Source organism: Lissotriton helveticus, chromosome 5_1 (assembly GCF_964261635.1).
Source record: "Lissotriton helveticus chromosome 5_1, aLisHel1.1, whole genome shotgun sequence".
In the NCBI taxonomy this organism is placed as follows: domain Eukaryota; kingdom Metazoa; phylum Chordata; class Amphibia; order Caudata; family Salamandridae; genus Lissotriton; species Lissotriton helveticus.
In genome coordinates, this window is record NC_136065.1 from 2,030,453,531 (window position 1) to 2,030,481,117 (window position 27,587).

The following is a 27,587-nucleotide window of genomic DNA, read 5'->3' on the forward strand; positions in this document are numbered from 1 at the left end:
CTCCATATCAGGCAGGCTATCTTGATTCCAGTGGCATAGCAAGCAGTTTCCCATTGTGCTGACCAACACTCATTTGTTCACATGGACACCTCCAGATCCCAAAAAGATCCAAATAATCTGCAGAGTCACACAAGGTTCCATACTCTTCCCCTGTTATCTTCAGCCTCTACATGGAGCCTCATGGTGCTCTAGTCACAGATAATGGCATCAAGATTCACTAATATGTTGATGACACACAGCTATACTTGAAAGACTTCTCTGCTTTAGACACCGAGCACCTCAAACACTGCCTGCACATCACCCAGACCTGGATGTTCAGCTCCTCCCTCAAGCTGACCCCAGTCAAGACAGAATTCCTTTCATGTGCCAAGAACAACAAACAAAATAGAAGTACAAATCTGGCTCAATGACATGAACCTTGTTGGCTTTGAACCCTAACTTTCACTGAATGCTAAATTACTTGATTCACCCTGAACACCAACCTCACCCTGAAGTGACACATTGCCAAAATAAGACCAAAGACGGGCTGATACCAGCTTTCTTTTCTAAAAACAAAACAAAAGTGAAACTGTTTTTTTCAGAAAACCACTTGACATGATCACATCACCCCTATCCTGATGAAACTCCATTGGCTTCTCTTGCCAGTCGCACTATCTTGAAAAAACAAAAAAACACAGAAAACCACTTGAACTGCTCTCCAAGCCCTCGCATCCATGCATCTGGATGGTGGTAACACCCTGCTCCATGGCATCACAGACTTCATACTGGCGCCCCTAAAAGGCACCCTGCGCGTTTTATCCAGGGCCTGAAGAACATGATCAATCACCTCTATCCTGATGAATCACCATTGGCTTCTCCTGCCAGTCGCACCATCTTCAAAACCATTTGCATCATCTATAAAACCTTCACGACAAACCTCCCAGCCCCTCTTGAAGAAAACCTCACCATTGCTGATGGTACACTGCAAACCTGGAGCCACAAAACCATTCGACTAAGATGTGCAAAAAAGAAACAAGCCCACTAGCCTGTTCCATTTATGCTCTCAGTATCCCCACTTCCATAACGCTACTCCAGTTTGGAAAGAGATGACGACTCGCATCTTTAAAGTACACAACACCAGATTGCATTAACCATCCACGACCCAACTGCCTCTCCTCTCACCCGTTGACTTTATGCTGATCTTTGAGCACACTATGCTTCTTTGCTAGGTTTGCTTTATTGAAATAATATATATATACGTTCATATCTATATACATACATACATACACAAGCATTGGCAATGCAATTCCTCTTGCATATGCGAAAGTTAGAGCTATTGGCATTGTAAATGACAATGCCTTTTATCTGCTTTCAAAAACCAATGCATAAATAAAAGGCATTGTCATTTACAATGCCATTAGCTCAAACTCTGGCAAATTTCGAGACATATTGCATTGCAAATGCTTGTTTTCTTTCTGTTCCAGTACTTTGAAGTGACTTAGCAGATGTGCAGCTCAAGGTGCAGTCCTTAATCTCCAAGAAACGAAGACCATATCATCATAGCTTGGCTGATTTCGAGGGGTATAAGAGAGAGTGTTCTTGCCAAAGCCCTTTTAACCCCAGTCAGCGCATGCTCTCTGGTTTCCATTTTGTAGGATCTACTCTAGGAACGTCAGCATGTCTAGACTGTTCACGTGTCACAGGTGTGTAATCGTGCCAAGACAATCGAGTCCAATTCCCCCACCTTGGCCCAGACTGTCTGTTAAGAGTCTTCCTACAATCTGACCAATGTACTCCTAATTAATCTTGTGCATCAGAGGTCTAAAATAGCACATCCGCATTAGGCATTATCCAACTGACTGTTGCATGCAGTATCGTCCACTGAAATACGAATGGCTAGGACAGCTCCACCATAGTGAATAATTTCCACAGCATAGCACATACATCTGGGCATCCCCTAACCTAGGGCGTCTCACTGAAAAAAACGAAGGCGATGGATAGCATGCGCTCAAGCATCTACGCCACAGGCAATCCCTCCGCTCGGCCCTACTCGAGTAAACTCAGACAGGGTCCCCTTATGTAAATTAGACTAATAAATATTTATAGCACTTATAAGTAGTTATAACTACCCAGAGGATTACATTTAAGTACCATGGAATATGAAAGAATGAAGAAAAGTCTTCAATATGTTAAATGTATGCATTGGAGGTTACATATAATCAGAATTGAAACTTGTTTGATTATGGATGTCTGAAACATAAACATTAACCGATTGAGCTATCTCAAGTAAAATTCAGTTCTGTAATCTGCATTTTACATTCCGTGCTTTCCAGTAGGCGCACTGACACTATTTTATGTTTAGTCAAACTTGTGACCAGCTTGTGCCCTGATTTTTCTTTCAAGCGCATTAACCACTAGTTATCCTCCCACCCTCCTACTCTTACACATGCTGGACACACAGACCTCTGCAGCAAGTGCCTTAACCCCATAACATAACACTGATGATGTGACCAATGAAGTAAATGACACCTTTAATATCGCATTTTCTCGATACCAATTTCTTTAATTTTTAACAACAATGTACACATTGTCCTCGACTTTCTCGCCCCCTCATGACTCCACCCTTTTCTATCTTCTCTCCACGACTTCCTAAATTATGGGTTCTTGGACTATATTTTTTCCAGCACTGGTCACGTCCTTCACCCCCAAATGGCCTGCACTATTTTGTGCAGGTTTTGACGCTAACAAAACACACTTGTACAACATACTGGTGCCTTATAAGACGGTGACACATTTTTCCTGATGCATTAGATACCAGCGGTGTGTCACAGCGCTTGATATACACGCTCATGCAATAAAAGCCCACAGCTAAGAAGACACCACTACATTGTTTACTATTACTCGAATGTCTTGCATCGAATGCAGAAAGACATCACCCGCGCACTCCTAACCAGCTGATTGGACTACAGCAACGCCCTCTACGCCGGAATCAACAAAAAACGGGGTTAAAAAAAGAAAAACTAGCAAGCTGTGAGGAGATTGTGAAAAGAACAAGCAGACTGGGTGCAGCAGAAAATCGGGCACCATGCTGAAAGATAAAGCACGACGCCCATGCATATAGCTATGTGTTCCTGCACGACCTGGCAGCGAAAATTAACAATTAAAAAGCAGATGTGGTGGTGGTGCCAATAGAAGAACTCATAATATGCCTAAAAGGAATTGGAAAAAAATGACACCGGAATCCTTAAGCCTGGTACTGTCAGAAAGTGAACCTCAACTTACCAATGAACCTAACACGGATTCTAATACCCTAACCGGGTGGATCTCTGCCACCTTAGACAACCTAGCCCCAGGTAAGCTAGGCCGATTTCCCCCAGAAACTCTCCGTCGGCCCCCTGGTTCGCGGAGGAAATCGGGGTAAAAAAAAGTAAATGTAAACAAAAAGAACGCCTTTGGAGGAAAGAATACTGTCCTTTGGCCAAATTGATCTACAGGAAAGCTCTAAAAGAACTTCATAAATCGACGAGGATTGCTAGAAGAGACTACTTTGTAAATCCAATTAACACAGCGAAGAACTCCTGCAAAGAAATGTTTAGGATAGTTAGCTCTTTTACTAAACCAATAGCACTTGAAAGTAAGATACCACCGTCACCGTTGTGTGCTATACTGTCTGACTTCTTTGAGGAAAAAATCTTGAAGGTCTAGGACACCTTCACGATTAAAATAGATACTATTGAAACTGAAACGATGGTAACCCATGCTTGGGAGCTTTCCCTCTCAGAATTTCCATTTCTCTCTCTTCAGGAATCCCTGGCAGAGATTCTCAGATGCAAATCTGGGTCCCCGGAAGATCCATCTCCCCCCCCCCCCCCAAACTGTGGAGAGAACTGGTCCACATTATTAATCCAACCCTAAACCACTTATGGAACATCTCACCTGCCCGCAGTCTTGGAAACACGCCATGCTCCTGCCTCTTTTAACCCGTTGGCTGCTGCCGGCGGCCATTGGCCGGCGGCAGCACTACCTCGCTGGTGCTGCCGTCGGCCAATGGCCAACGCGACCGCGCCCGGTTTTTAAAACGGCCGCACTGCCGCAAAAAAGCGGAAGCAGCCAACGGGTTAAAGAAGCCCAATGCTGACCCGGGTGAACTTAACAACTACCCCCGATCTCACCTGCGAAGATGCTGGAAAAATTAGTCCAAAGTCCACTGACCAATTTCATTGGCAGATGCAGCATTTTACACGAAACGCAGTCTGGATTTCGAGCAGGATTCAGCACTGAGGCAGCTCTGCTGGAGGCGGCATAGTCTGTAAGAATGTCGGTGGACGCTGGAGCCTCAGCCTTGTTAGTGCTGCTGGACTTGTCCGCTGCCTTCAATACGGTGGATCACCTAATCCTACTTGCCAGGCTTAAAAAGTGCGGGAGTAGAAAGGTCGGCCCTGGCTTGGCTAAAGTCCTTGGCTAATCATTCATGATGCACAAAGCTCTACACAAAAGAGGCCCTAGGAAAATATAGAGTCTATTATCTCCTTACACTCCTAAAAGGCACTTGAGATCTAGTTTAGAAGGATTCATAAAACAATCTAGGGCCTCAAGGGAGAGCGGGGGAGGAAGATCTTTTTCCCACCAAGTCCCCAAACTTTGGAACTCCCAACCACCTGAGTTTCCAATCATGGACTAAGAATTGCAGTTCCGCAAAGCAATTAAAACATGGCTGTTTAATCAATATATCTAAGACCTTCTCAGTCCCAACCAACTAGATGTCTCTTAGACCTGAGAAGCCTTAAGGCAGCCATGCGCTCTACAAATCCATAATGAAAACAAAAAGTGTCACCCTTTCAAGTCAGAAGCCAAACCTTTACGGTACAGGGTACCACAGGGATCGGCATTGAGCCCTTTACTTGTTAACGTATATCTGGCTCCCCTCTTCTCGTCTATTGCCTAATGGGAAATAAAAGTTGTTTCCTACGCGGACGACACCCAGCTCATATTCTCTTTCCAGGACCACTCAGCTAACTCCTTTGCTAGATTTAGGGGATGCCTGAAGGACATCTCCAGCTGGATGAACAACAATAAATTAAAGCTTAACGCAGAAAAAACTGAGTTCATGTTTTTTGGCAATGCACCCCACCCACTAGCCGAACTGTGGTGGCCGGAGTAAATGGGATTCCTCTCCCCCCCCCCCCAACCCCCTCCTGCCCCTCAACCTCTGCAAAAAACCTGGGAGTAAAATGGGAATCTGATCTGACATTCTCAACACAAATACATCACATGGTAGCCTCTTGCTTCGGTATATTGAGAAGCATGAGATAAGTTCTACACAAATTGTAGATGAGCTGCCGCAGAGCCGATGGTCACACATTAGTCACCTCGAGGCAGGACCATGCAAATAGTCTTTACCTGGGGCTGCCTGCACATCTGATCAAGAGATTGCAGATGGTGCAAAACGCTGCTGCGAGATTGATCAGAAAAGTACCTTTTAGACATCATATCCCTCCGCACATTAAACAGCTCCACTGGTTTCCTGTAGCCAAACGTATTGAATTAAAATCGCTGATGGTAGCTTTCAGGGATCTGAGAGGCAACTGTCCCAGCTACATTAGGAAACGTATCCGTCCCTATCTTCAAAAACCCTCTCTAAGATCGAACTTCCAGAACTTGCTCTGCGTTCCACAATATGCGAAAGCACGAATTGGGGATAGATCCTTCACAGTGGTTATGAGTAGACTATGGAATTCTCTTCCAGTTAAGCTTCGCCTAATTTAATTGAAACTGAGTTCAGGAAAGTGCTTAAGACCTGACTATTCAACCAGAGCTAGACTCTCGAGTTTTATTCCTTCCTGCTTGTCTGCGAGGGCGCCGTGGCACCTCTGTCAGAGGTAGCTGTTGCGCTTTTTAAATGTATATTATTATTATTATTATTATTATTATTATTATTATTATTATTAAGCAGGAGGCGAGAAAAAGTGGTTTGTATTGAAGACAGCAGCTCTTGCAGACCGAGCATGCACACTGATGCTTGACCTAAATTATAGCATTGAAGTACCCGGAAGCAAATGGAATGGTTGAAACACTGAACCAAGTGGTAAAAAGGAATGTAATAGGCAAAACGTAATGGGAGGGATTGGGAAGAATTACAAAAGACAATGATAGATATAGATGTCACTGCATGCTGTCCTGGGAGAGTACCTTTAGGAAACTAAACACATTTCTGAGTGCAGAGTGGGTCAAGCAAATGAAGAATGCTGAAAAATGTCACCCAAGAGGGAAAACATGTAAAAGGAAAGGAATCTTTGATAATGCAAAGAAAAGGACATTTTGATCAGAAGAAATTGGCTGGGATTAGAAAAATAAGTGTAGGGGGCGTGGCTAAGGCACCGATGGGGATGGCGGCGTGAGCCGATAGCTCCACGCCCGATCCCGCTTCTAATCCTGCCTTATTATCCTGATCGTGGTCCGCGATAGCGGAGCTTCAATCGGACCACCGGGGGCACGCTCCGGGATCGTTATCGTGGCGGAAGGGGGCCCCGTGGCACCGCTGGAGCTGAGTGAGGAGCGGGGAGAGCGGTGACCTAACTGGCAAGATGGCGGTGCCCACCGGAGGACTGCGGTGACCCGCGCTGAGTGCACGGCATTGGTGAGTGTGGGGCTGCGGTCCTAACCCTGACCCCCAGTGCAGAGGAGGCGGGGGCGGGGCGGGCTTGCGGCGTCGCACGGAGAGCGGGTGTGGAGCAGCAGCGACAGGCGTCGTGACAGTGATCCTGGGGGACGCGTGGCCGGCAATCTGCTCTCACCCTTGGCCCCCTTACAATGTTGAAAGCCCTGAGGGTTTGTGGGCTGGTGAACACACGACGTGCCTGAAGCCATTGAACTGAAAGCCTGTTGTGCCCTCTCCTATGAATGAGCCTGGACATGGCCACAGTGAGTTAGGCCTGGGGTAGCAGGGTGTGAGATTGTCATACTAAGGAAGGCCAGTGGGCATGCTGTGACTGATGTGGTCAATTGGCACGGAACACAGAGCGGAGTAGTGCACGTGTACCCAGTGATCCCTTGTCGTCCGGAGGTGATTTAAGGATGCCATTCTAGGGGTGCTTGATGCCTGGCGGACGACCTGAGCGGGGCAGTGGACGGAGGGAGAGCGCAAAGCAGCGAACCAGGACCTTATTTGGCTGCACGCCCCTAGCACAGTAACACAAGCACTCCTTGCAGGAAACGGCGTTGTGCGGGCGACTGCCGCCCTGTGGGATAAGGTGGGCCCTGTTCGTCGCAATGAAGCCGAAGAGTAAGGCAGAGGGTGCCACGGAGCACGAAGTCACTAAAAATAACAATGGGGAACCGGAGAGTACGGCGTCGGAGAGAAGGTTGAATGATCGCCTGGACAAAATACTAGAAGCCATCACAGCAACTAAGGAATCCTTGCACAACGACATCGCGCAGGTGGCGACAGTGTAGTGTGTTTATCTAGGTACCTGAATCAATATTCCTATTCTTGGCCCTTGTCCGGTTATAAATCAATAAATATCCCTACAACGGCATAGAAACCCTTTTCATAATTCAGTCATAGCGCATGCTGTCACATTAAGCAAGCCTATTCCTCCAGCCCCCTAGAAAGCACACCAAGTTCTTAAACAAATCCAAGCCTCCAGCAACCTGGGAAATCCCCGCTGCTTTGTTTTGATTTCGTCCGAGAACTCCTGTAAAGCACTGTAAGAACGACCAGTTCTTAGTGACATCTTTATTGACGTCTTATGTCCAGCCTTACGTCAAACCCGGCACCTTTCAGGTATAAATATACCAACGTTGCCTTAAGCAAACACACGGTGGTGATGAATCTGGAGCAGCTACTACTTGCCCGAGAGCCCAGCTGATGCGAGAGCCCACGGACGCTGCGCCTCCCTTTTGACGCGCTGAGAAAGACGCTGTCTTTTCTCTTGCAGAGAAATCCAGCCTCCGGCGTTTCCAGCTTACCCTTGCGGGTGACTGGGATACCGATTCCTGAGAGAGAGATACCAGCCCTCCTGCCTTCTAATACCCAGGTACTGAACTGACTAAACCCTTACAGAGAATTCTTGAGTCAGATTCTTGGCAAAACAAACTTAACTTAAACTGCTACTTACTCCTTCCCACGTATTAGGCTTAGGTCAGGTACACTGGGGTAGGCGTAGTTAGAAGCACCAGTTGAGTACGATTAGTCAATGTATATATGTATGTATCTATTTTATCCATTTTAAAGTATCATATGGCTAAGAAACCATATCCATGCTTTTACAGTATTATTTCATACTCCTGCTTTTACTGTATGCACTTTACTTAACTATAAGTATTGCAATTGTAGCAATTCATTTCTCTTGTATGAGGAAAGAGACTGCTCAATAAATAACACCTTTTATTGAAAACGCCCGTCTCTCTTTTTCTCTGCAATCTGGTGAAACTAAGTACGCACTTACTGACTGAATGAAATAGCTGTCTTGTGTTTTCACACGACTCTAGAGATACACTCTTATTCAGGGAGAGCAAAGTTGTCATGTTTTATGGTTGTCAGAAACTAAATCCCTTCTTGTCTATCCAGGGAGGTTAAACTCCTCCTCGCTTATTCGAGAAAGTTTCTAGTGAACTCTGAGCTAGCTGGCAAAAAACGTAAGTCTAATATAGTCAGTAGAGACCTAGTTAACCTCAGTCCTACGTCTACACTACTGAAGATATTATTCCAATGCGCAGAGCCTATTGGGACTATAGGAACTACACTACATGGCGCCCAACGTTTGGTAAGGCGATAAATCTAACGCAAGACGTTAGAGTAACTCAGTCGTGCTTTTTCACACAGACCCTTTCTCCCGTAAATACTCCAAAGACGTCTGGAGTGGGTCAAAGGTTAAAATCCGCCGGAACTTAGTAGGAAGAGATTTCTATGTATAGTTTTTGGTTTATTCAACGTTGAAGGATACAGTGTTCCAAAATATTGTGCACCTAATCTTTGTTTCCTTGAAACTTGATCTGCAAACAAAACCTTTCTGTCAGTAAAAATGTCAGAAACTGAAGAAGAGAGGGAGACAGCTAGAATAGCAGCTCGTCTCCTAGAGGATGACAATAGTCTCCTGCAGACCGACCCGGATGCAATACTCATCCCGGTCAACATAAGAAAAACTATAACTCTGAAACTTATAGAAAATGGACTGACATCGAGAGGTGGTACTGTCATATTCGTAATTGAGGCACATGAATATCGGCAGACAGAGGTATTCTATTCATGGATAAACTTTCCAGCAGCAAACGCTGTCACACATGAGTTCCACTATTACAAAATAGAGGAACCTCCGGATGACTACACTCCTTTCGAGGAGGTGGAAATCCCATTAAAATACCAAGAGCACCTGCTCTGGTTTAAAGGCTCCCTAAAGCATAATAATCACATCACCAGACTCGGTCCTCTAGGAAGACCAGGAGCAACGTGGCCGGTTCTAGCCAGCTATCCAGACATCGAAAAAATGTCAATACCAGAACTTTTAGCACAGCCTAAACAACTGATTAAAATACATAGACAATTAGTCCAATATGTAATGCGGACTTCAACAGTCCAACCAGCTATTAACATTCCACAGCTGACCCCTCATCAGGGGAACACAAATAAAATTACACCACAGAACATACAGTCATGTCTGGGTAAAGTACCCATAAAACGGGAACAAATTCCATTCTGGTTAGCACAAAAAATCACTCAAATAGAGGCAGTATTTCCAGATACTACCCCTGTTGAGAAACACAGAATTCTGACTATCTGTCTTCCAATGGGGATCGCACCACATGTGGAGGACTGTGACACTTGGGGCACAGTCTTTGCTTCCATTTACACAAAAACACATGGTATTCCGTCCATGGCGGTAATACTCAATGTGCTAAGACAGATTCAAAATGAGTACGGTCCAGAACCTGCTTTAACTCTGGGTATGAAATTACTGAAAGACTTCAAGCAGGTCTCAGCTTTATTATTATCCAACATAAAAGGAGAAGCAGCATCTGTGGCGATCCGCCAGAAATCGAAAGAAACAGATATAGCAGAACAACCATTTGAACTTGCCAGAATCATAGAAAAATCCTATGAAGAGCTAGGAAGAGATAGTTTGGGTGGGAAACCAGTAAAACCCCAACTAACTGAAAATCCTGAGAAAATATTTATTAAAAATGATCTAAACACTCCAAAAAAGAGCTGGGATGGAAATAAACAATCCACTCCCAAAGTCTCCTCGGCGGAGAGAAAGATCTCCGGACCAAGGACACAAGTCTCCCCAGAGGGAGCCCTCTGAGAAAAGATAAAACCTTAGAAATAGGGATAATTTAAAGAAACCTGATAGATATCAAGATATTGATACACGTCCCTCTCGATCTTTTCAGACTCCCTCGCAGAAATCGGAAAGAAGAGGACGGTCAGAACACAGGGAAGAACACGTCCAGTCCAAATGCAAGGAACCTGCTCATCAAAGTAAAAAATTACAATTTCCAAAAAAGAAGGTAGCCAGTATTAAAGTAATCAAACATGCCGAGGATACTGAAGACACAGCTGAAAAACGTAGAGTGGGCTCAGACAATGCTAGACAGCGCAGCAGAAGTGAGCATAGCTCGCAAGATCCTGATGAATCATCTGGAGACAGTGGACACGAATGAATACATTCAGGTGGAAACTGCAGATACCAGAGTTAGCAAACCTCATAAAATATACGAAATAACATTACGTATAGAGGGAGATAAGACTAGGAAAATAAGGGGTCTATTTTGGGATAACCTCTCCAAAGGCTATGACATCCTTTTAGCTGAAAAAGACTGGCCACCGGAGTTTGTCAGGGAGTGCCCTCATGGCGAAGAAATGATTATGCCTGCCTTCTCAAATCACATTTCAATTCATAAAAAATATACACTTGCAAGAAAGTGGGCGGTAGCCCAAGCTCCTGCATTATATAAAAACCATGTTGGATGGGATGAGGACTCTCCTCCTCACAAAATCCAGTTAAAAAGTCAACCAACTGCACAGAGGCAGTACCCAATTAAGCAAGAAGCTAAAAAACAAGTCAGGGAGATCTTAGATCAACTTGAATACCAGGGGGTGATTGAAACTTGCACCTCACAAATGAACAATTTCTTTGTTTCCTGTCTCCAAGCCAGACGATTCATATCGTCTAGTTTTGGACTACAGACATCTAAACTCATGTTGCAAAACTTTTGCAGTACAAAACTCACATAGTGCAGCACTAATGAATAACATTGTGCGCAAAAAATACAAAACATTAGACATCTCTAATGAATTCTTTTGTCAAAACATAGCACCTGAAAGCAGGTATTTGACCGCTTTCTCAATAATGGTCTCGCAAAAAAAATTCTGTCGACTCCCACAGGGGTTCAAGAACAGCCCAGGATTATTCTCAGCAAGAATAACAGAGTTACTACAAATGTATGATGATGAGGCATTATCTTATGTCGATGATATCTATCTAACAGATGATGACTTGGATACTCACTTGAAAAGAGTGAACACCATAATACTTGGGTTCGCAGCAGAGGGTTACAAATTCAACTTTAAAAAGTCACGAATCGCCCATCTAACTGTCCTGTTTTTGGGATATGAATTATCAAGTGAAGGCAAAAGCCTGGCAGACAATTTCTTAGAGAAATGTGCTGTAATCCAAGCACCAAGATCGCTGAAAAACTTACAATCAATTCTAGGTTTCCTGAATTTCGGAAGAATTTACATTCTAAATTATGCAGAGAGGGTTAAACCTCTCTATGAACTAATAAAACCAGATTTTAAAACAATCAATTGGACTCAAAAACACACAGAGATTTTTAGATCATTGCAAACAGACATGTTAGCTAAAACAAAATTGCAAACTTGCGATAACACATGCAATCTTGTAATCCGGGTCATCCCAGGAAGATGCGGATTCACGTACCTAACCTCTAATGAGGGAGAAACGGTACCATTAGCATACAAATCACATTTGTACACAAAAGCTGAAATGAAATTTAGCTCAATTGAAAAAATTCTAACCGCGGTTCAGACTGCGGTAGCAAAAGAAAGAGCCCTAGCACAAGGTAAACGAATAATCATCGTTACACCAGTACCAGCTCTAGAAGCGGTAACAAAGGCAAGCATTCCAAATGCTAAAGCACTACATCCGAGATGGATACAATGGGTTAATTCTCTTGCTGCAACAGACGTGGTCTACGAATTTGATCCTAATTTAAAAACACAAGAATTTCGCCAATATGAATTTGAATGTCCTCTGCCGACAGAAATCTTGCCTCTTGAACACTACGGCTGTATAATATATACAGATGGATCAGCACAGCCCGCAGATGGGGGTAAACAAGCTTACAGTGCTGCGTGCGCGATTGTTAAAGGTCATTGGCACGAAGGAAAATTTAGACCACTGGTCACTAAAACACAATCTCTAGGAGATTGTACAGCTCAGCGAGCTGAACTACTAGCATTTAAGATGGCGCTTGAAAATACTGATCGCGAATTCCCCACACTCGTAGTGTGCGATTCATATTATTGCGTTCAGTCTTATAATGAATACTTGCAGAATTGGGTTCTAAATGGTTTCAAAGATGCAAAGGGTGGCACAATCAAGTATAAAACGTTTTGGTAACAAGTAGTTCTTTTACAAAAGGAACTACAAAAGACTCACGTGATCCATACACTGAGTCATCAACGTGATGGCGTTCACGTTGCAGGGAATTCATTGGCTGATGAGGCCACGAAGGCAGCTGTGCAAACGGCTTCCGTAGCTGCTATCACCCGGTCAAAAACAAAAATAGACAGCGAGATATTACAAGCTGTCAGCGCTACAGTAAAAAATGCGATAAAAACACTCCCGAAAGGCTTTCCAGTAAAGTACTCATACATAACTGATGCGAATAACGTTCCATTTGCTCGAATCCCTGGAGTGGGGGATAGGGCAATTCCAAACATGGAACATAGGTTAGGACTAATTATAGCGGCACACGAAGGGCTCGCTTCTGCACACGCTGGTGTCTCGGCCACAGTATCATTATTAAAACAGAGATACTGGTGGCCACAAATGAGAAGACAAACTAGGAACTATGTTCTAGATTGTGAAATATGCCAAAAAATGAAAGTTTCGACAGTGAAAAGACCAGCACAGATGCCCCTTCTGATCTCAGATAAACCATTAGCGTGTGTTTACCTGGACCACTGTGGTACCTTACAAAGGGATGGCAACTATAAATATATCATGGTCGCAGTGGACTCCTGCACGAGATTCATTTGGATGTGGCCCCAGCGCTCGGCTGACGCCAGAACGGTTATAAAAGATTTGCGAGTCTTTATCGGCACATACGCAATTGGCATGCTACACTCTGACCTGGGTCCTGCTTTTAGCTCTCGAGCTTATAAGGAGGCCATGACCAGCATGGGCATTGCATTGCGGTATTCTTGTCCCTTCCATCCTGAGGGAAACGGGATTGTGGAAAGAAAAAACTTAGACATAAAGCAATCTTTAACTGCAAAGGTATTAGGTTCGGGGGTTGGGTGGGTCAAACATTTAATAAGTGTCCAACGTAGTCTTAACAATCTGCCAAGAAATTCTCTAAAATGTTTGTCCGTACGAACTATTGTTCGGGACTAGAATGCATATCCAGGACCTCGATATTCATACTTCAGTGGTAGAAGGACAATGCTTTGATATCAAAGATCGTTTGTCTATTTTACAGGACTTAAATGAAACAAGAAAAGACCTGAGCAACATAAAGTTGAAACAACAGCCAACAGCCACTGAAGAGAAACCGCCTGTCCCAGCAAGGCCTGTCTGGATTCCAAAGATTGGGGATCTGGTCAGAGAGAAAATCGCGGTGAAGAAGGAATTTGGGCCTTCTTACAGAAAAGCAGTACCTGTCTTAGCTGTCAACGGAACAAGATCAGTTGTACTACCGCCCCTTGCTGGTAAAAAGGAGAACCGAGTTGTATCCATCGACCTGGTTAAACCACAATCATGTGGCCAATAATAAGTAGTAGGCCAAGTGGACTCCCAAGAAATAGCCGAACACCAAAGTTTGCTACAAATCAAGAGGTTCAAACTGAGAGACTAATCACATTTGATAAACCTACAGTGAATCAACAAGGACTATGCAACAAAGCCATGGAACTTATGCCACTTACAACCCAAATTGCAACAATTCGTCAAGAAACACCTGTCTACAACGATGTAGCCACAGACTATGCTAATGAAACAAAGAAAAATCCAGAAGCAATTCCAACAATTGACAGAACTGCATCAGGCTACTTCATCAATTTCGATGACTTTTCTGAGGATCCGAGCGAACCTGAGGAACAGCCAACAACAACAAAAACTTTTAAAGACAAAGCTAAAGAACTCTTTCATCAACTACAAGAAACCTATCTGATTTCCCCATGGATTGAATTTTGGGTGGTGCTAGGTGTACTTTTCCTCCTGCTTTGGCTCATCATGGTGCTATGCTTGGGACACTTCATTGAGGGAAAATATATTACAATGGACACAGCAAGCCAGAATATCAACCTGGTCCTAAAGCCACACAAGTCTTCACACATCGAGAAAAGAGAACTTTCTGCAGTCAACTTCACAGCCAATCCGATACCCGGTGGGGTAGCATGGGACAAAACAGATTACGAAATATATGGCCCGGTCGAGCTCTTGAAGTATCCTCATCAATTTAAGGTTTCATTAAGTGACTTTGTAAAACCGAGCACATTCTCTGATTGGGACTTTGAAAGTATTAATGATATGATGTCAGACTTAGTTATGTCAGCAAAATTTACAGAACATGATTATTTACAGGGTTCATCAAATTATGAACAGATGTATTGCTACAACCACTATGCTAACCATTATTTGCATAAATCTGCTCAACCTAGAAATGTTTTAAATTATAATCAATGGGAACATTGTGCAACTCCACCAAAAGGTAGTTCAAAAATTTTTATGAGAAATTCCCATACTTCTCAGGGTTTAACACAAGTAAAGCAGAAACGTTTTATTTCAAACTGTTAAATAAGACAGGAATGAAAACCATGCTGACAAATACAAAATTAATCTATTCAGAATTTTTTTTTGAAAAAATGAATACATTTGGTTTTGATTTTTGGAAGAATAACATTGAAACGAAAACCATCTGGGGTACCAGAGATTGGCAGGTCCAAGGTATAGAATCATTATTCAGAGCCTGCATGATCCCAGAACAAATTATATTTTTGAATGACACAATTCAACAAACAACCTGTCTTGGCCTAGCCAAAATTAAAGACTTAAACAAACTGTCTATTCCAAAGCCAACACCTGACAGTAATATCACTACAGATGTTGAGATAGACGTATCCCATATTTTAAACCAAAACAGAACACATCCTGATTGGAAAAAATGGTTGATCTGGCCCACAGACACAAATAACTGTCAAGATAGATTCCTGAACAAAATACAGGGGTTCAAATTGACCAGGCCAGACCCTAGATACTCCCTGAGACAACATCCAGTGATAATAACAACATACAGTGTAGGAAAACTCTGCCTTGAATGGCTACAGACATCCACACTGGCAGAAATTAAGCAACACTTAACTTTACTTAAGAAAGGTGCTGACTTGCGTGATTTCATTATGGGACCACGCAAACAGCGTCAAAAACGTTTCATAGCGGCCTCTATATATGCAGCTTATAACGAAGCTTGGAAAGAAACTCAAATTGAAACAGCAGAGAAAATACGGGAAATTGACCGTATTAATTTGGAAAAATCACTTTCTGTTGTGGACAATGGGTTAATGACTCAGTCTTCCAGAATATATTCACTGGACAGTATTGTATCATCTGCAATCGATATAATAGAGCAGGACTTACTAATGTTACAACATGGTCAGTCCCAATTGCGTTCTATTGTACAGCTTGGCTGGACGTTACAAAATCTGCGTTCAGGCTACGCGTCTTGGCGTTTAATCAACACAACGTCACTGTTCTCTATCTTTAACCTTACTGATACACAAATCAGCTTGGCACAAAAAGGAGCAGAGTATACAATTCTGAGCATTGAAAAACTTGAGAGATTACCATTGACAATGTCAGAACGACCTGTCATTGAATGGATAATACACAGAATAATAACTATTCCGATAACAACTTTCCAATTTCGATACTGCCAAAAGTATATACAGGCAGGCCAGTATGAAAGGTTGGGTAAAGGATACATTAAGTCATCATGGAAATTACCTTACACACACACATGTTATAGTGAAAAAGGACAGAATGTATTTCTTAGTGGTAATAATTGTGAAAAATCACTAAGTGGTATACTTCTGTGTCAGGGTATACATTTACATGGGGCCTGTGAGGGGACTTCAAATAACCTTTCATGTCACCAGCTTGGCACACCTACAACTCGAATAGAGCCATTCTTTAGACGGCTTTCGAACGGGAGCTACATTCTAATAGTGGACCACAGATGTTGTGGCTTGGTGCCAGGAAAAGCTTATCTAGTAAGCGTTTCGTCCATGGTCACTTGTTGTATGCAAGTATTGTATCCGAACGACACTCCAGACAGGGAGGGAAAAATTTGGCCCAGTCCGAAAATCTCTTCTATTCGAATTGATACTTTAAGCAGAATGAAGTCTGTTCTTCTACAGACGCCTGTGCCCCTGACGTCATCGAAAGAAACGTATGATCTCCAAGTTGCAAGGACGACAGAAGAGATACATAACCTTTTATCAACAAATTGCCCCCTACACTTCGCAGAAATGCTAAACCAAATCCTAAACATTTCAGATACGAATGGTATCCCGAGTGTATTTAAGACAATTTTTTCGGGACTGTTGACACCCTTCAAAGCAGTCCTGGGCATCTTTCCTAATTTTGTGCATTCTATCTTTGGCGGCCTTCCACTCCTGTCGGGACTCGTAGCAGGCATTTTATTTTTGATACTCCTGCTTCGTTATGGCAAGCCATGTCACAGACAAGACTCCAGCAACAATGGAAGAAACGATCCTAGCTATACGCTATCGGGACCACATAACTAAAGTCCTTGGATTAGCCCGGCTAAGAGATCTGAATATGACCTGGTTTCTTTCATTCAGACCCATCTGGCAGAATTGTATCTTACCTGTGTTAAGATGTATGCTGTGCGGAGAAGAATGCGTGTTGGACGTCTGTCTTACACTACAATCAGAAGTACCATTGGATACGGATACTTTGCTAAGTCCCGTAAAGGCTCATGCATCGTGTTGTCCCCAGCGGTTACCCATCCTGATGACGGCATTCGTTGAGACTTCACCACTGCGATTAAATGGTAGTGAAGTACAAGATGAGAGCAGCATCAACCAGGTACGACCTTCTGTGAGCAATGCTGATCAATACATCGATGATAGCAATCATTCTCACGACTGCACAGTTGCGGCATTTTCCAACCTGGTTGAACTTTCACCTGAAGCGGTAAACTGCTTTTTTGAAAGTCTGTCTGAAATGATGTTCTCCCCTGAACAAAAAGAATAACTTTTAAGCAAACGAGCACTCGGTGTTCACTGAACTCTGAAATTTGGCCTTGAGCTTTGAAAAACAAAAGCTTCTGGAAATATTTGGAACTGTTTTGAATTCTTCCCTTGAAAAACGAAAATATTTTTCCCCGATTCCAAAAATATTTACTTTTTTTTGGCACTCATCCTCTGCTTCAAGTAGAACTATTCTTAGAGAACAGAGCTTCTATTTTTAGGAACTCTAGAGACAATATATTACCTCAGCCTCTAGCATATTTACAAATAACTGTATTTATATGTGATGAAATGGTCTCGCACTTTTCTTTTCTGTACTAAGAGCCATTTTCATGTGTAATTTCCGCAAAATCATTCCGCTGATATATATGCATCCTATTTTATGAAGGATTACTCTGCTTGAAATACTGTACCTATACTCATTTTTCGTGTATTTCACATATGCCATTTCAGATGCAAAAAATGTATTTTGGGGTGGATCGGTATACACATGCACCGTTAGATATGTTTACTATTGCTTAGTTTAGTAATTCTGGACATGAATTCGTGGAGTGGGTGTAGTGTGTTTATCTAGGTACCTGAATCAATATTCCTATTCTTTGCCCTTGTCCGGTTATAAATCAATAAATATCCCTACAACGGCATTGAAAACCCTTTTCATAATTCAATCATAGCGCATGCTGTCACATTAAGCAAGCCTATTCCTCCAGCCCCCTAGAAAGCACACCGAGTTCTTAAACAAATCCAAGCCTCCAGCAACCTGGGAAATCCCCGCTGCTTTGTTTTGATTTAGTCCGAGAACTCCTGTAAAGCACTGTAAGAACGACCAGTTCTTAGTGACATCTTTATTGACGTCTTATGTCCAGCCTTACGTCAAACCCGGCACCTTTCAGGTATAAATATACCAACGTTGCCTTAAGCAAACACACGGTGGTGATGAATCTGGAGCAGCTACTACTTGCCCGAGAGCCCAGCTGATGCGAGAGCCCACGGATGCTGCCCCTCCCTTTTGACGCGCTGTCTTTTCTCTTGCCGAGAAATCCAGCGTCCGGCGTTTCCAGCTTACCCTTGCGGGTGACTGGGATACCGATTCCTGAGAGAGAGATACCAGCCCTCCTGCCTTCTAATACCCAGGTACTGAACTGACTAAACCCTTACAGAGAATTCTTGAGTCAGATTCTTGGCAAAACAAACTTAACTTAAACTGCTACTTACTTACTCCTTCCCACGTATTAGGCTTAGGTCAGGTACACCGGGGTAGGCATAGTTAGAAGCACCAGTTGAGTACGATTTAGTCAATGTATATATTATGTATCTATTTTATCCATTTTAAAGTATCATATGGCTAAGAAACCATATCCATGCTTTTACAGTATTATTTCATACTCCTGCTTTTACTGTATGCACTTTACTTAACTATAAGTATTGCAATTGTAGCAATTCATTTCTCTTGTATGAGGAAAGAGACTGCTCAATAAATAACACCTTTTATTGAAAACGCCCGTCTCTCTTTTTCTCTGCAATCTGGTGAAACTAAGTACGCACTTACTGACTGAGTGAAATAGCTGTCTTTTGTTTTCACACGACTCTAGAGATACACTCTTATTCAGGGAGAGCAAAGTTGTCATGTTTTATGGTTGTCAGAAACTAAATCCCTTCTTGTCTATCCAGGGAGGTTAAACTCCTCCTCGCTTATTCGAGAAAGTTTCTAGTGAACTGTGAGCTAGCTGGCAAAAAACTTAAGTCTAATATAGTCAGTAGAGACCTAGTTAACCTCAGTCCTACGTCTACACTACTGAAGATATTATTCCAATGCGCAGAGCCTATTGGGACTATAGGAACTACACGGCTGGGGCTCTTGAAAGCGGACCACTCAAAACTGTTCGACAGGGTGAAAGACACGGAACTGGTAGTTCAAGACTGAAGCCGGCGGTGGTAACAGTAGAATGCAAGCTGGTGGATGCGTTCCAGCGCCTAGCAACCCTGGAAAAGAAGGCAGAGGATACGGAAAGTTGAAACCGACGCAACAACGTCAGGGTGGTTGGCCTTCCTGAAAAAGTGGAGGGGACGGACATGGTAGCATATTTGGAAGGCTTGTTCAGGTCGCAGGTGGCCCCCGAGGGCCTCTCCTCCTTCTTCACCCTTGAGCGGGCGCATAGAGTGCCGGCCAAGCCGCCCTTACCGGGACGCCCACCTCGCCCTGTGGTCGCTCTGGTCCTTCACTTCAAGGACAGGGATTTATTGATTCAAAGGGCACGTACAAACGGGCCTTTCAAAGTGGAGAACGGAACGGTCACACTCTTCCCGGATTATACGCAGGAGATACAGAGACGCAGGGCCTCCTATCTGTCCATCAAAAAGTAACTCAGAGATGAGGGGATCCAATACTCGCTGGTGTTTCCGGCCAAATTGAGAGTCATTCTGGATGGTTCGACCCATTTCTTCCTGACACCCGAGGAAGCCTGGACATGGCTGGGATGCGCCAATCTCAACGTATCCGGAAGAGAAACAAGACCCGACAGGCCCTCCTGCACACACAACTGGCAGCTGATAAGCAAGACGCACTGGCGGCGACGGCGGCGATAACAGGGTCACAGCAGGAGGAGTCGAACAGAGGGTCGGACTCCGATGAAGACAAACGACAATCGGGTACTGAACTGTCTGATGCGGACAGCGCTCGGGGTCCGGAAGTGACACCTAGGTCGGCGGACGATCTGTAGACGATGTACTCTTTTCTGTGGGTCCCCGTTTCTGGGCTACATCTGGAGGGGATGGAGCCCCTGGTAATATTCTTGATCAGCATACTTGTATTCGCCACTGTGTGGGATTGAGGGGATGGGAGCTGAGGTGGGGGTTGCCACCTGTCGGAGCTGCACTACTTTCCCTTTGCCCTTAAGTCACCCTGTAGTGGCTACTACAGGTTAGTATAGTGTGAGTGGGAATGGTAGTTTGGATGGGGACTGATATTTTGTTATTGGGTCCTGTTCTGGGGGGGAGGGTCATGGGGGTTGTCTGGGGTATTCAGGCTGGTGTGGGCTGGCGAAAAATGGAGAGGGGGCTGTGGGAGAACTACTGCAATGGGGACGTTACCTGAACTGAAATGTATTACATGGAACGTGCTTGGATTACACACTATGTCCAGCGCCACAAGGTGCATGCATATCTGGTGCGCCGTGGAATCCAGATAGCACTGCTTCAAGAGACGCACCTTACCAAGCAAGAAAGTGCTGCATTGCAGAAGCGATGGCGGGGGCAAGTGTTTGGAACCGCCTACTCTGCGTTTGCCAGGGGAGTCCTGGTATGGGTGAGGGCGGGGATTCCGTTTCAGGCTACGAATACTGTCATTGACCCGGAGGGCAGATATGTGGCGGTGGAGGGGAGATTGTTTGGCAGGGATGTGGTGCTCTGTAGTATCTGTGTGCCGAATACGGACCAGGCCCGATTCCTGGACAAATTATCAGGGACACTAGCGCATTGTCTGGCAAGCCAGGTTGTACTGGGTGGAGATTTCAACTCAATAACTAATCCCACACCAGACAGGTCACATCCACCATTGGCTGACTCACAGGTCCGTAGACTAGCGAAGCAGAGGGTAGAATGGCAAGATAGGTGGGGACTGGTTGATGTGTGGCGGGGACATCACCAGACGGATAGGGACTACTCGTTCTTCTCAGCACTGCACGAACTACATGTTAGGATTGATGCCATCTTATGTAGTAACTCCTTGGCGCAGCTGGCCACGCACTCGGAGTACCTGGCTAGGACCATCTCGGATCATAATCCTCAATTGGTTTCCCTCCAATGGCCGCATGAGAGGGCGGCAATCCCGACCTGGCGATTGCAGCCAGACACCCTGGAAGATCAAGTCTTTAGTTCTGAAATTAGGAACGGTATTGAACGCTATTTCACGGAGAATAGGGGTACGGCGTCTACCAGGGCTGTGGAATGGGACGCGATTAAGGTAGTGATGAGGGTTGTGCATAAGTAAGCATTCTGGGGAAAGGCTGGTGGTTCTGGCGGATGTAAAAAAGGCAGAGGAGGCGCTGCGGGAAGTGGAGAGGCAGAGGCCAGAGCAGCAGTCACTGCAGGAGCAGCTATTAGCAGCTAAAGAACTGGTAGCGGTGGAAACAGAGAGGCTTCGGAGCTATGATTACAGGCGATACCTGGAAAAAGTTCATGATGAGGGGGACAAGGTGGGTACACTACTAGCGAGGAGGGCGAACCCGACGACGGGTGGTTGCCCAGTTTTGAGCGTCTGTACGGAGACAGGAGAAATGGTGTATTCCCAGAGGGCGATTCTTTCGCGTTTCTTGGGATACTATGAGGCACTCTACCAGAGTCACCAGGGGGCGGGCGCGCTGGACATAGAGGACTATTTGGCGGGAACCCAAATCCCGCAGTTGGCTGAAGAGGATGCCGATACTCTGGGCCAGGCTTTATCCTTGGCGTAAGTTCGGGGAGCGATTAAGCAAATGGCTAAGAAGAAGACGCCAGGAGTGGATGGCCTACCGATAGAATTCTATGTAAAATACATCGACCTTCTGGCGCCGCACCTGGTGGAGGTATATAATGAGGCGGTAGAGTTGGGCCATTTGCCGGAATCCATGAGGGAGGCGCTGGTCCTCCCATTACTGAAACCGGGGAGGGAGAGTAGTGATGTGACCGCCTATAGACCCCTGTCTATGTTGACGGTGGATTATAAAATATTAAGCCGCGTACTGGCCTCGAGACTGCTGCCCCACATGACTGCATTAATCCATGAGGAGCAGGCTGGGTTTATTCCCACTAGAAATACCTCGAACAACATCCGACGTCTGATACGAGTGATGGGGGGCGCCTTAGATGCAGATGTGTTGCCGGCCGTGTTGTCCGTGGACATAGAATAGGCATTTGATAGTCTGGAGTGGGATTACCTCGACAAGGTGTTGGAGAATTTCGGTTTAGGTGAGCGCTTCCGATGTTGGACAAAGGTATTGTATTCCCTCGCTACTGCTAGAGTGCGCTTGTGGCCTGTGATATCGGCCGGGTACCCGGTGAGTAGGGGTACTAGGCAGGGATGTTCACTTTCACCCCTGCTGTTTGTGCTCATAATTGAACCTTTGGCGTCCCGAGCACGTATGGGAACGGCCTACACTGGCTTCATGTGTGGTGGAACTCTGCACCACGTTTCGTTGTATGCAGATGATCTGCTGTTGTTTCTGGAGAACGCAACGGATGCATTACATGGGGCGGTAGACTTGCTTTCAGACTTCGGAAAGCTATCGGGCTTTAGGGTAAACTGGGCTAAAACATGCATTTTCCCGCTACGGGCAGATATGCCCCAACAACCATTGGCGGCTGGCCTGCTGTGGGAACCATCCTGCTTTACCTATTTGGGGGTCCGGATTTATCGCAGTGCTACAGACATGTTGGAGGGGAATGTGGGACGCTGTATACGTGCCTTAAAGGGCTGTATGGAGTTTTGGGCGACTCTTCCCCTTTCGGTGGTAGGGAGAGTGGCGCTGCTGAAAATGTTGGCTTTACCCCGGCTGCTCTATTACTTCCGTACACTGCCAATCTGGGTACCTCCTCGTTTATTCAAGGAATTGCGGACACCGACCATCGACTTCCTATGGGGACGTGGACGGCGGCGTGTGGCACTAGATACGCTGTTGAGACCAAAATCGGAGGGGGGACTGGCAGTTCCGAGCTTCGAACTTTACTACATAGCGGCGCAGCTGCAGATCCTGACACTGAATGTTGCTAGGGAATTTAGGGGCCCGGATCATGCCCGAGGGAAAGGAATGCAGAGGCATGTTCTCTCATATATCATTATGCAACAACCGCTTGCGCTACGGGACCTGACCCCACAGGAAAGGACCCTGAGGTTGTGCTGGAACAGAGGTCAGAAGAGGGCGGGAGAGGGGCACCCATACGCACCGGAAATCCCACTAGGCATGTTGACAGCCCTACCGCACGGTGGGGACTGGTCCCCGCTTGCGGAATGGGAGGAGTTGGGACTTCATGTGGGAGGCGACCTATACGCTGAAGGCGAGTTGTTGCCCTTTCGGGCGATACGGGACCAATTTGGTATTCCTGATGGGAGTTACCTCTTGCATATGGCTGTTACAACGGCGATCAGGAAGCATTGGAAATCTGGGCAGGCAGAGCCGAAGACCGCGATGGCATGCCAATACGTAGTGATGGCGGCGGGCACCTTCAAGGCGGTCACGTGCTTGCACTCTCGGATGTTGCACGAGGGGTTGGTACCTTTACTTTACAAACTTTATTCGACAATTAAGTCATAAAAGTATACATAAAATATACAAATGTTAATAAAAAGACAATTTAAAAACCATACAATAAATATTAAAAAAGGTATTAAACTACAATAGACTATTGTCGAATTACAATTAACAAGTCTAAAATCATTTCGGCAGTATACATTTATCTATAGGAGGATTGAATAAAAAATCTCGAGAGTTACCCCCAATATACATAGGCGAATACAGACCACTGACGGTCCTCAAACAAAAATGGGAGGAGAGTATGGGGAAACCTATACCGGACACAACCTGGGGGTATATTTTGAGACGAACGTGGAAGGGGTGCAGGAATGCCCGGTCCCAACAAGTGCATTTCTTTATAGTGCACAGAGCCTACCTTACACCGGGGAAGATACAGAGATATTTCCAAGCGCAGGATGCAGCGTGCCCTAGATGCTCGATGCCTGCCGCGGAACTAGATCATATGTTATGGGACTGTCCACAACTAGGGGACTATTGGTCGGAGGTGGGTGCACTTCTTACTGAGATCACTGACCGGCAGGTGGAGTATGATAAGGCGACTTGTTTGCTGCTGTGGTTTCCTCATACGAAAAGGACTAAAATAACTAGCAAGTTCATTGATCTAGGTCTAATTCTAGCCCAGAGGGAAATAACCTGGCATTGGAAGTCGAGAGAGGGTCCTTCTTACAGACGGTGGGCGAACAAATTGTTTAAATGGGCCCGTAGTGAGGGTGCAGTAAGACTTCGACAGGCAGCCCGCACAGCTAATGAGAAGAGTATGGAAATGGCGCGAGCATGGGAAGAGTTAGTACGCACACTGCGCAATTATCGGGAGGCCGAAGAGGACGTGGGAAGGGAGGCATCAAATGAAGTTCCAGGTGATACGAAGATAGATGAGTGGTGATCCTGCGGGCCTCTCTCATTTGGAAGTAGAAATACCGACGTCGGGCCCACACCAGTAGTTAGCGGGGGGAGGAGGTGGGAGTTGGGTCGTTGAGGGCTCTGGTGTTGGCACGTAGGGGGACTAGGCGCTGAAGGTAGCAGCGGTGCCATTCAGGATGGTTGACTGATATGGGTGGCCCCATGCTCAGAAGGTAGTACACATGGGTAAGCACCTACATAAGGAGGCATTTAGACGGAGGGTGAACCGCATGCTTCTCAGGGTATTACTCATCCTGTCATACGAGTATTAGAGCCATTTAAGTGTTGGGGTTAGGGGTTGGGGAGAAAAGGAAAAGCAGATGCAGGATAATTTTGCCGAGCAAATGTCACTGTCTTTGTTTGTGAGTTCTAGTTTAGCACTCTGTGACTATTGCCGCCCGGCCTCCGGGATGCGGGCTACACGGCAGTGTGAAGTCTATTTTACGAATGGTGCGGGCCATACCTGAGAGGCATGGCGCTCGGAACACATGTTTGTTGGTCAACTATTTGTCTGCAATAAAAATACAGTTAAAAAAAAATTTGAAAAATAAGTGTAGGGGATGTGATGAAGATGAGGGTCGGGGGGTAATGAGAAGGTCTAAGTTCTGCTACTCATTGAAAGTAATGAAGTTGTTCACTTAATGCAGTTACAACAAAGGATACACATGTCTAGATTTTGAGTAGAGAAGTTAAAGCGGGTGACAAAGTAAAGGAAAAGCAGAGACTTCAAGGATATAGGAATAACAAAATAATTGAGGAAGAGGAGAGAAATAGAAACCTAAGTAGCATGCAGACTGTTTGATGAATTAACTATAAATAGGAGATGCAGAAGAGGATTGTTCATTGTTATCTGCAAAAAGGAATGTTGTTAATCTTTTAGAATACGTTCTGGAAAAAATTGGTTTCTGATTTGCTTCTTATTAAAGTTTAAACTTGGCCAAATCTGTAAAATCCTCCAAGAGGGAAGTGTGTGGTATCCCTGAAGCTGGAATGTATGGAGCTGAACATTCCATAGGGTGTGGAGACAGTGATGCAGGATGAGATGTATCTTTAGAGAGTGAGAAAGCAGTTAAGGAGCAACCTGGTGGACAAGGTGCATACTGAAAAATAACATTTGGGAGAACAAGTATACTCTGTGGCCTCCTTTATCACTTTAAAAAAATATATATTTTTTCTAAGATATCCTCTTCAGTTTAATTAATATTTTGGGTAAGTATTTTTCTTGGGTGCTTCTTGTTGTTTTTGGTATTTGTAGAGCAGAAGCCGAACTAAAAGCACAATGTACAGTGCGAAATGCGTAGATACTGTCAACTTGTCTTGTTGCTGCATTTAGTGCCTTTTAAAAAGGTGATTCTTCAGCTCCCTTCTAGATTGGGGAAGGGGTTGGGCAGTCTTGATTGATATAGGGATGTTTTTGCAGATACTGGATACAGAGATCGAGAAGGCAGTGTGCTTCCTTTCTTTTGTGCTTTTTTTGTCTCCAATCTGATGGTGTTCTGGCTCAGATACTGAGCTTGTCAGCCAGATGTGCAAGTCATGATGGTTTTGTAGAGGATGCAACTGGTTTTGAAGTTGGTGTGGCCTGCCTAGGGAGCTCAATGGAAGGTTTGTGATCATATTTGTTTATGACCTTTATGAGGCTTGTTGATGCGTGTAAGATGTCCTTAAGGTGAGTCCAGTGTAAATCTGGGAGGCCGTGTAGCAGGACATTGTCACAGTCCAGATGAGTGAATATGAGGACTGGAGGAACATTTATATTGTCCTTATCTAGGAGGACTGGTTTCACTCTACTCGTTAGAGAGAGAGCTGGTAAAAGACGGCCTTGGTTTTCTTGGCGATGTGTGACCCCAAGGAGAGGTCAGTGCTGAGTGCGAATCTGAGGGTGTGGCATTGGATTAAAGTTTGGGGTTCTAATCCATCCAAATCTATTTGTTGAGCTAGGTTTGAACTCCATCCTATTTTTTTGCTCTGTCTTGGTGAGGTTGAGCTTCAGGTAGGTACTAGACATCAGTCCTTGATAAAATGCAGGCAATGTTTGAGGTGTTGCATGTCTGCTGAAGATAAGTCTTCTGTATGTACTGAGGAAGACTTCTAAGTAGGACAAAAGAACTTGTGGAGGGGTTAGGAGAATGCAAAGTGTTTATGTGATGTCACATTCTTAAAAATTGGTGATGTTCAACTTTGAAGCCTAATGAAGAGCGTGGCTAAGTAGGCTCTCGACATAATGACCTGTGAGTACAGTGCGTACAGTGTTTACCCCAACAAATGCAGTCTGTAGCATCATAGGGCAGCTGCACATATGAAATGTTCATGCTTGCTTGGAAAAGTTAAGCTTAATATTCACATGCGGAATAGCTGTTGGATAAGATTAACACATGGATTGTTTTTCAGAAGAGACTTCATTCCCACGTTGAGCGACTGAAAAAGGAGCTGGAGAGCCTGCAGATATGGGCAGCAGAAGAAAGCAGGACTGCGTCCAAGGTGGAGGTGAGAGGTTTCCTGACTGTATTTGTAGAGAGCTGCGCGACATGGTAGCCTCTTACTAAAATAGAGACAAGGGGTTACTTCTGAGAGTCCGGACTGGAGAGGAGCTGTGGGGCGTATTCATGATGGAACTTGAGGTGAGGGACGTTGGGGTTAATCCTGACATTCATGAAGGTGCAAGACCTGTGAGTTCATCTGACAACTGGGGTTGAAATACATGCATGTAGGTACATCTGATAGTCAAAACTGGAGTTAAGAGACGCGTGCTTACAGCGGGTGGTCAGAACTGGAGGTGAGTGACATGAGGTACCAGTAACAAACGCAACTGGAGGTGTGAGACATGGAGGTACTCCTGGTAGAACTGGAGGTGAGTGGCATGGGGTAACTGACAATCAGGACTTTAGGTGAGAGACTTGGGG

At 44.9% G+C, this 27,587-nt stretch overlaps 1 protein-coding gene across 1 annotated transcript in view; it reads left to right on the top strand.

Moving 5' to 3' along the window:
* LOC144753957 (E3 ubiquitin-protein ligase TRIM39-like) overlaps nt 1-27,587 on the top strand; it is a 382,422-nt gene that overhangs the window by 26,237 nt on the left and 328,598 nt on the right. Inside the window, exon 2 of the mRNA XM_078641478.1 lies at nt 27,076-27,171. Coding sequence (XP_078497604.1) covers nt 27,076-27,171 — 96 coding nt within the window. The remainder of the gene's footprint in view (nt 1-27,075; nt 27,172-27,587) is intronic.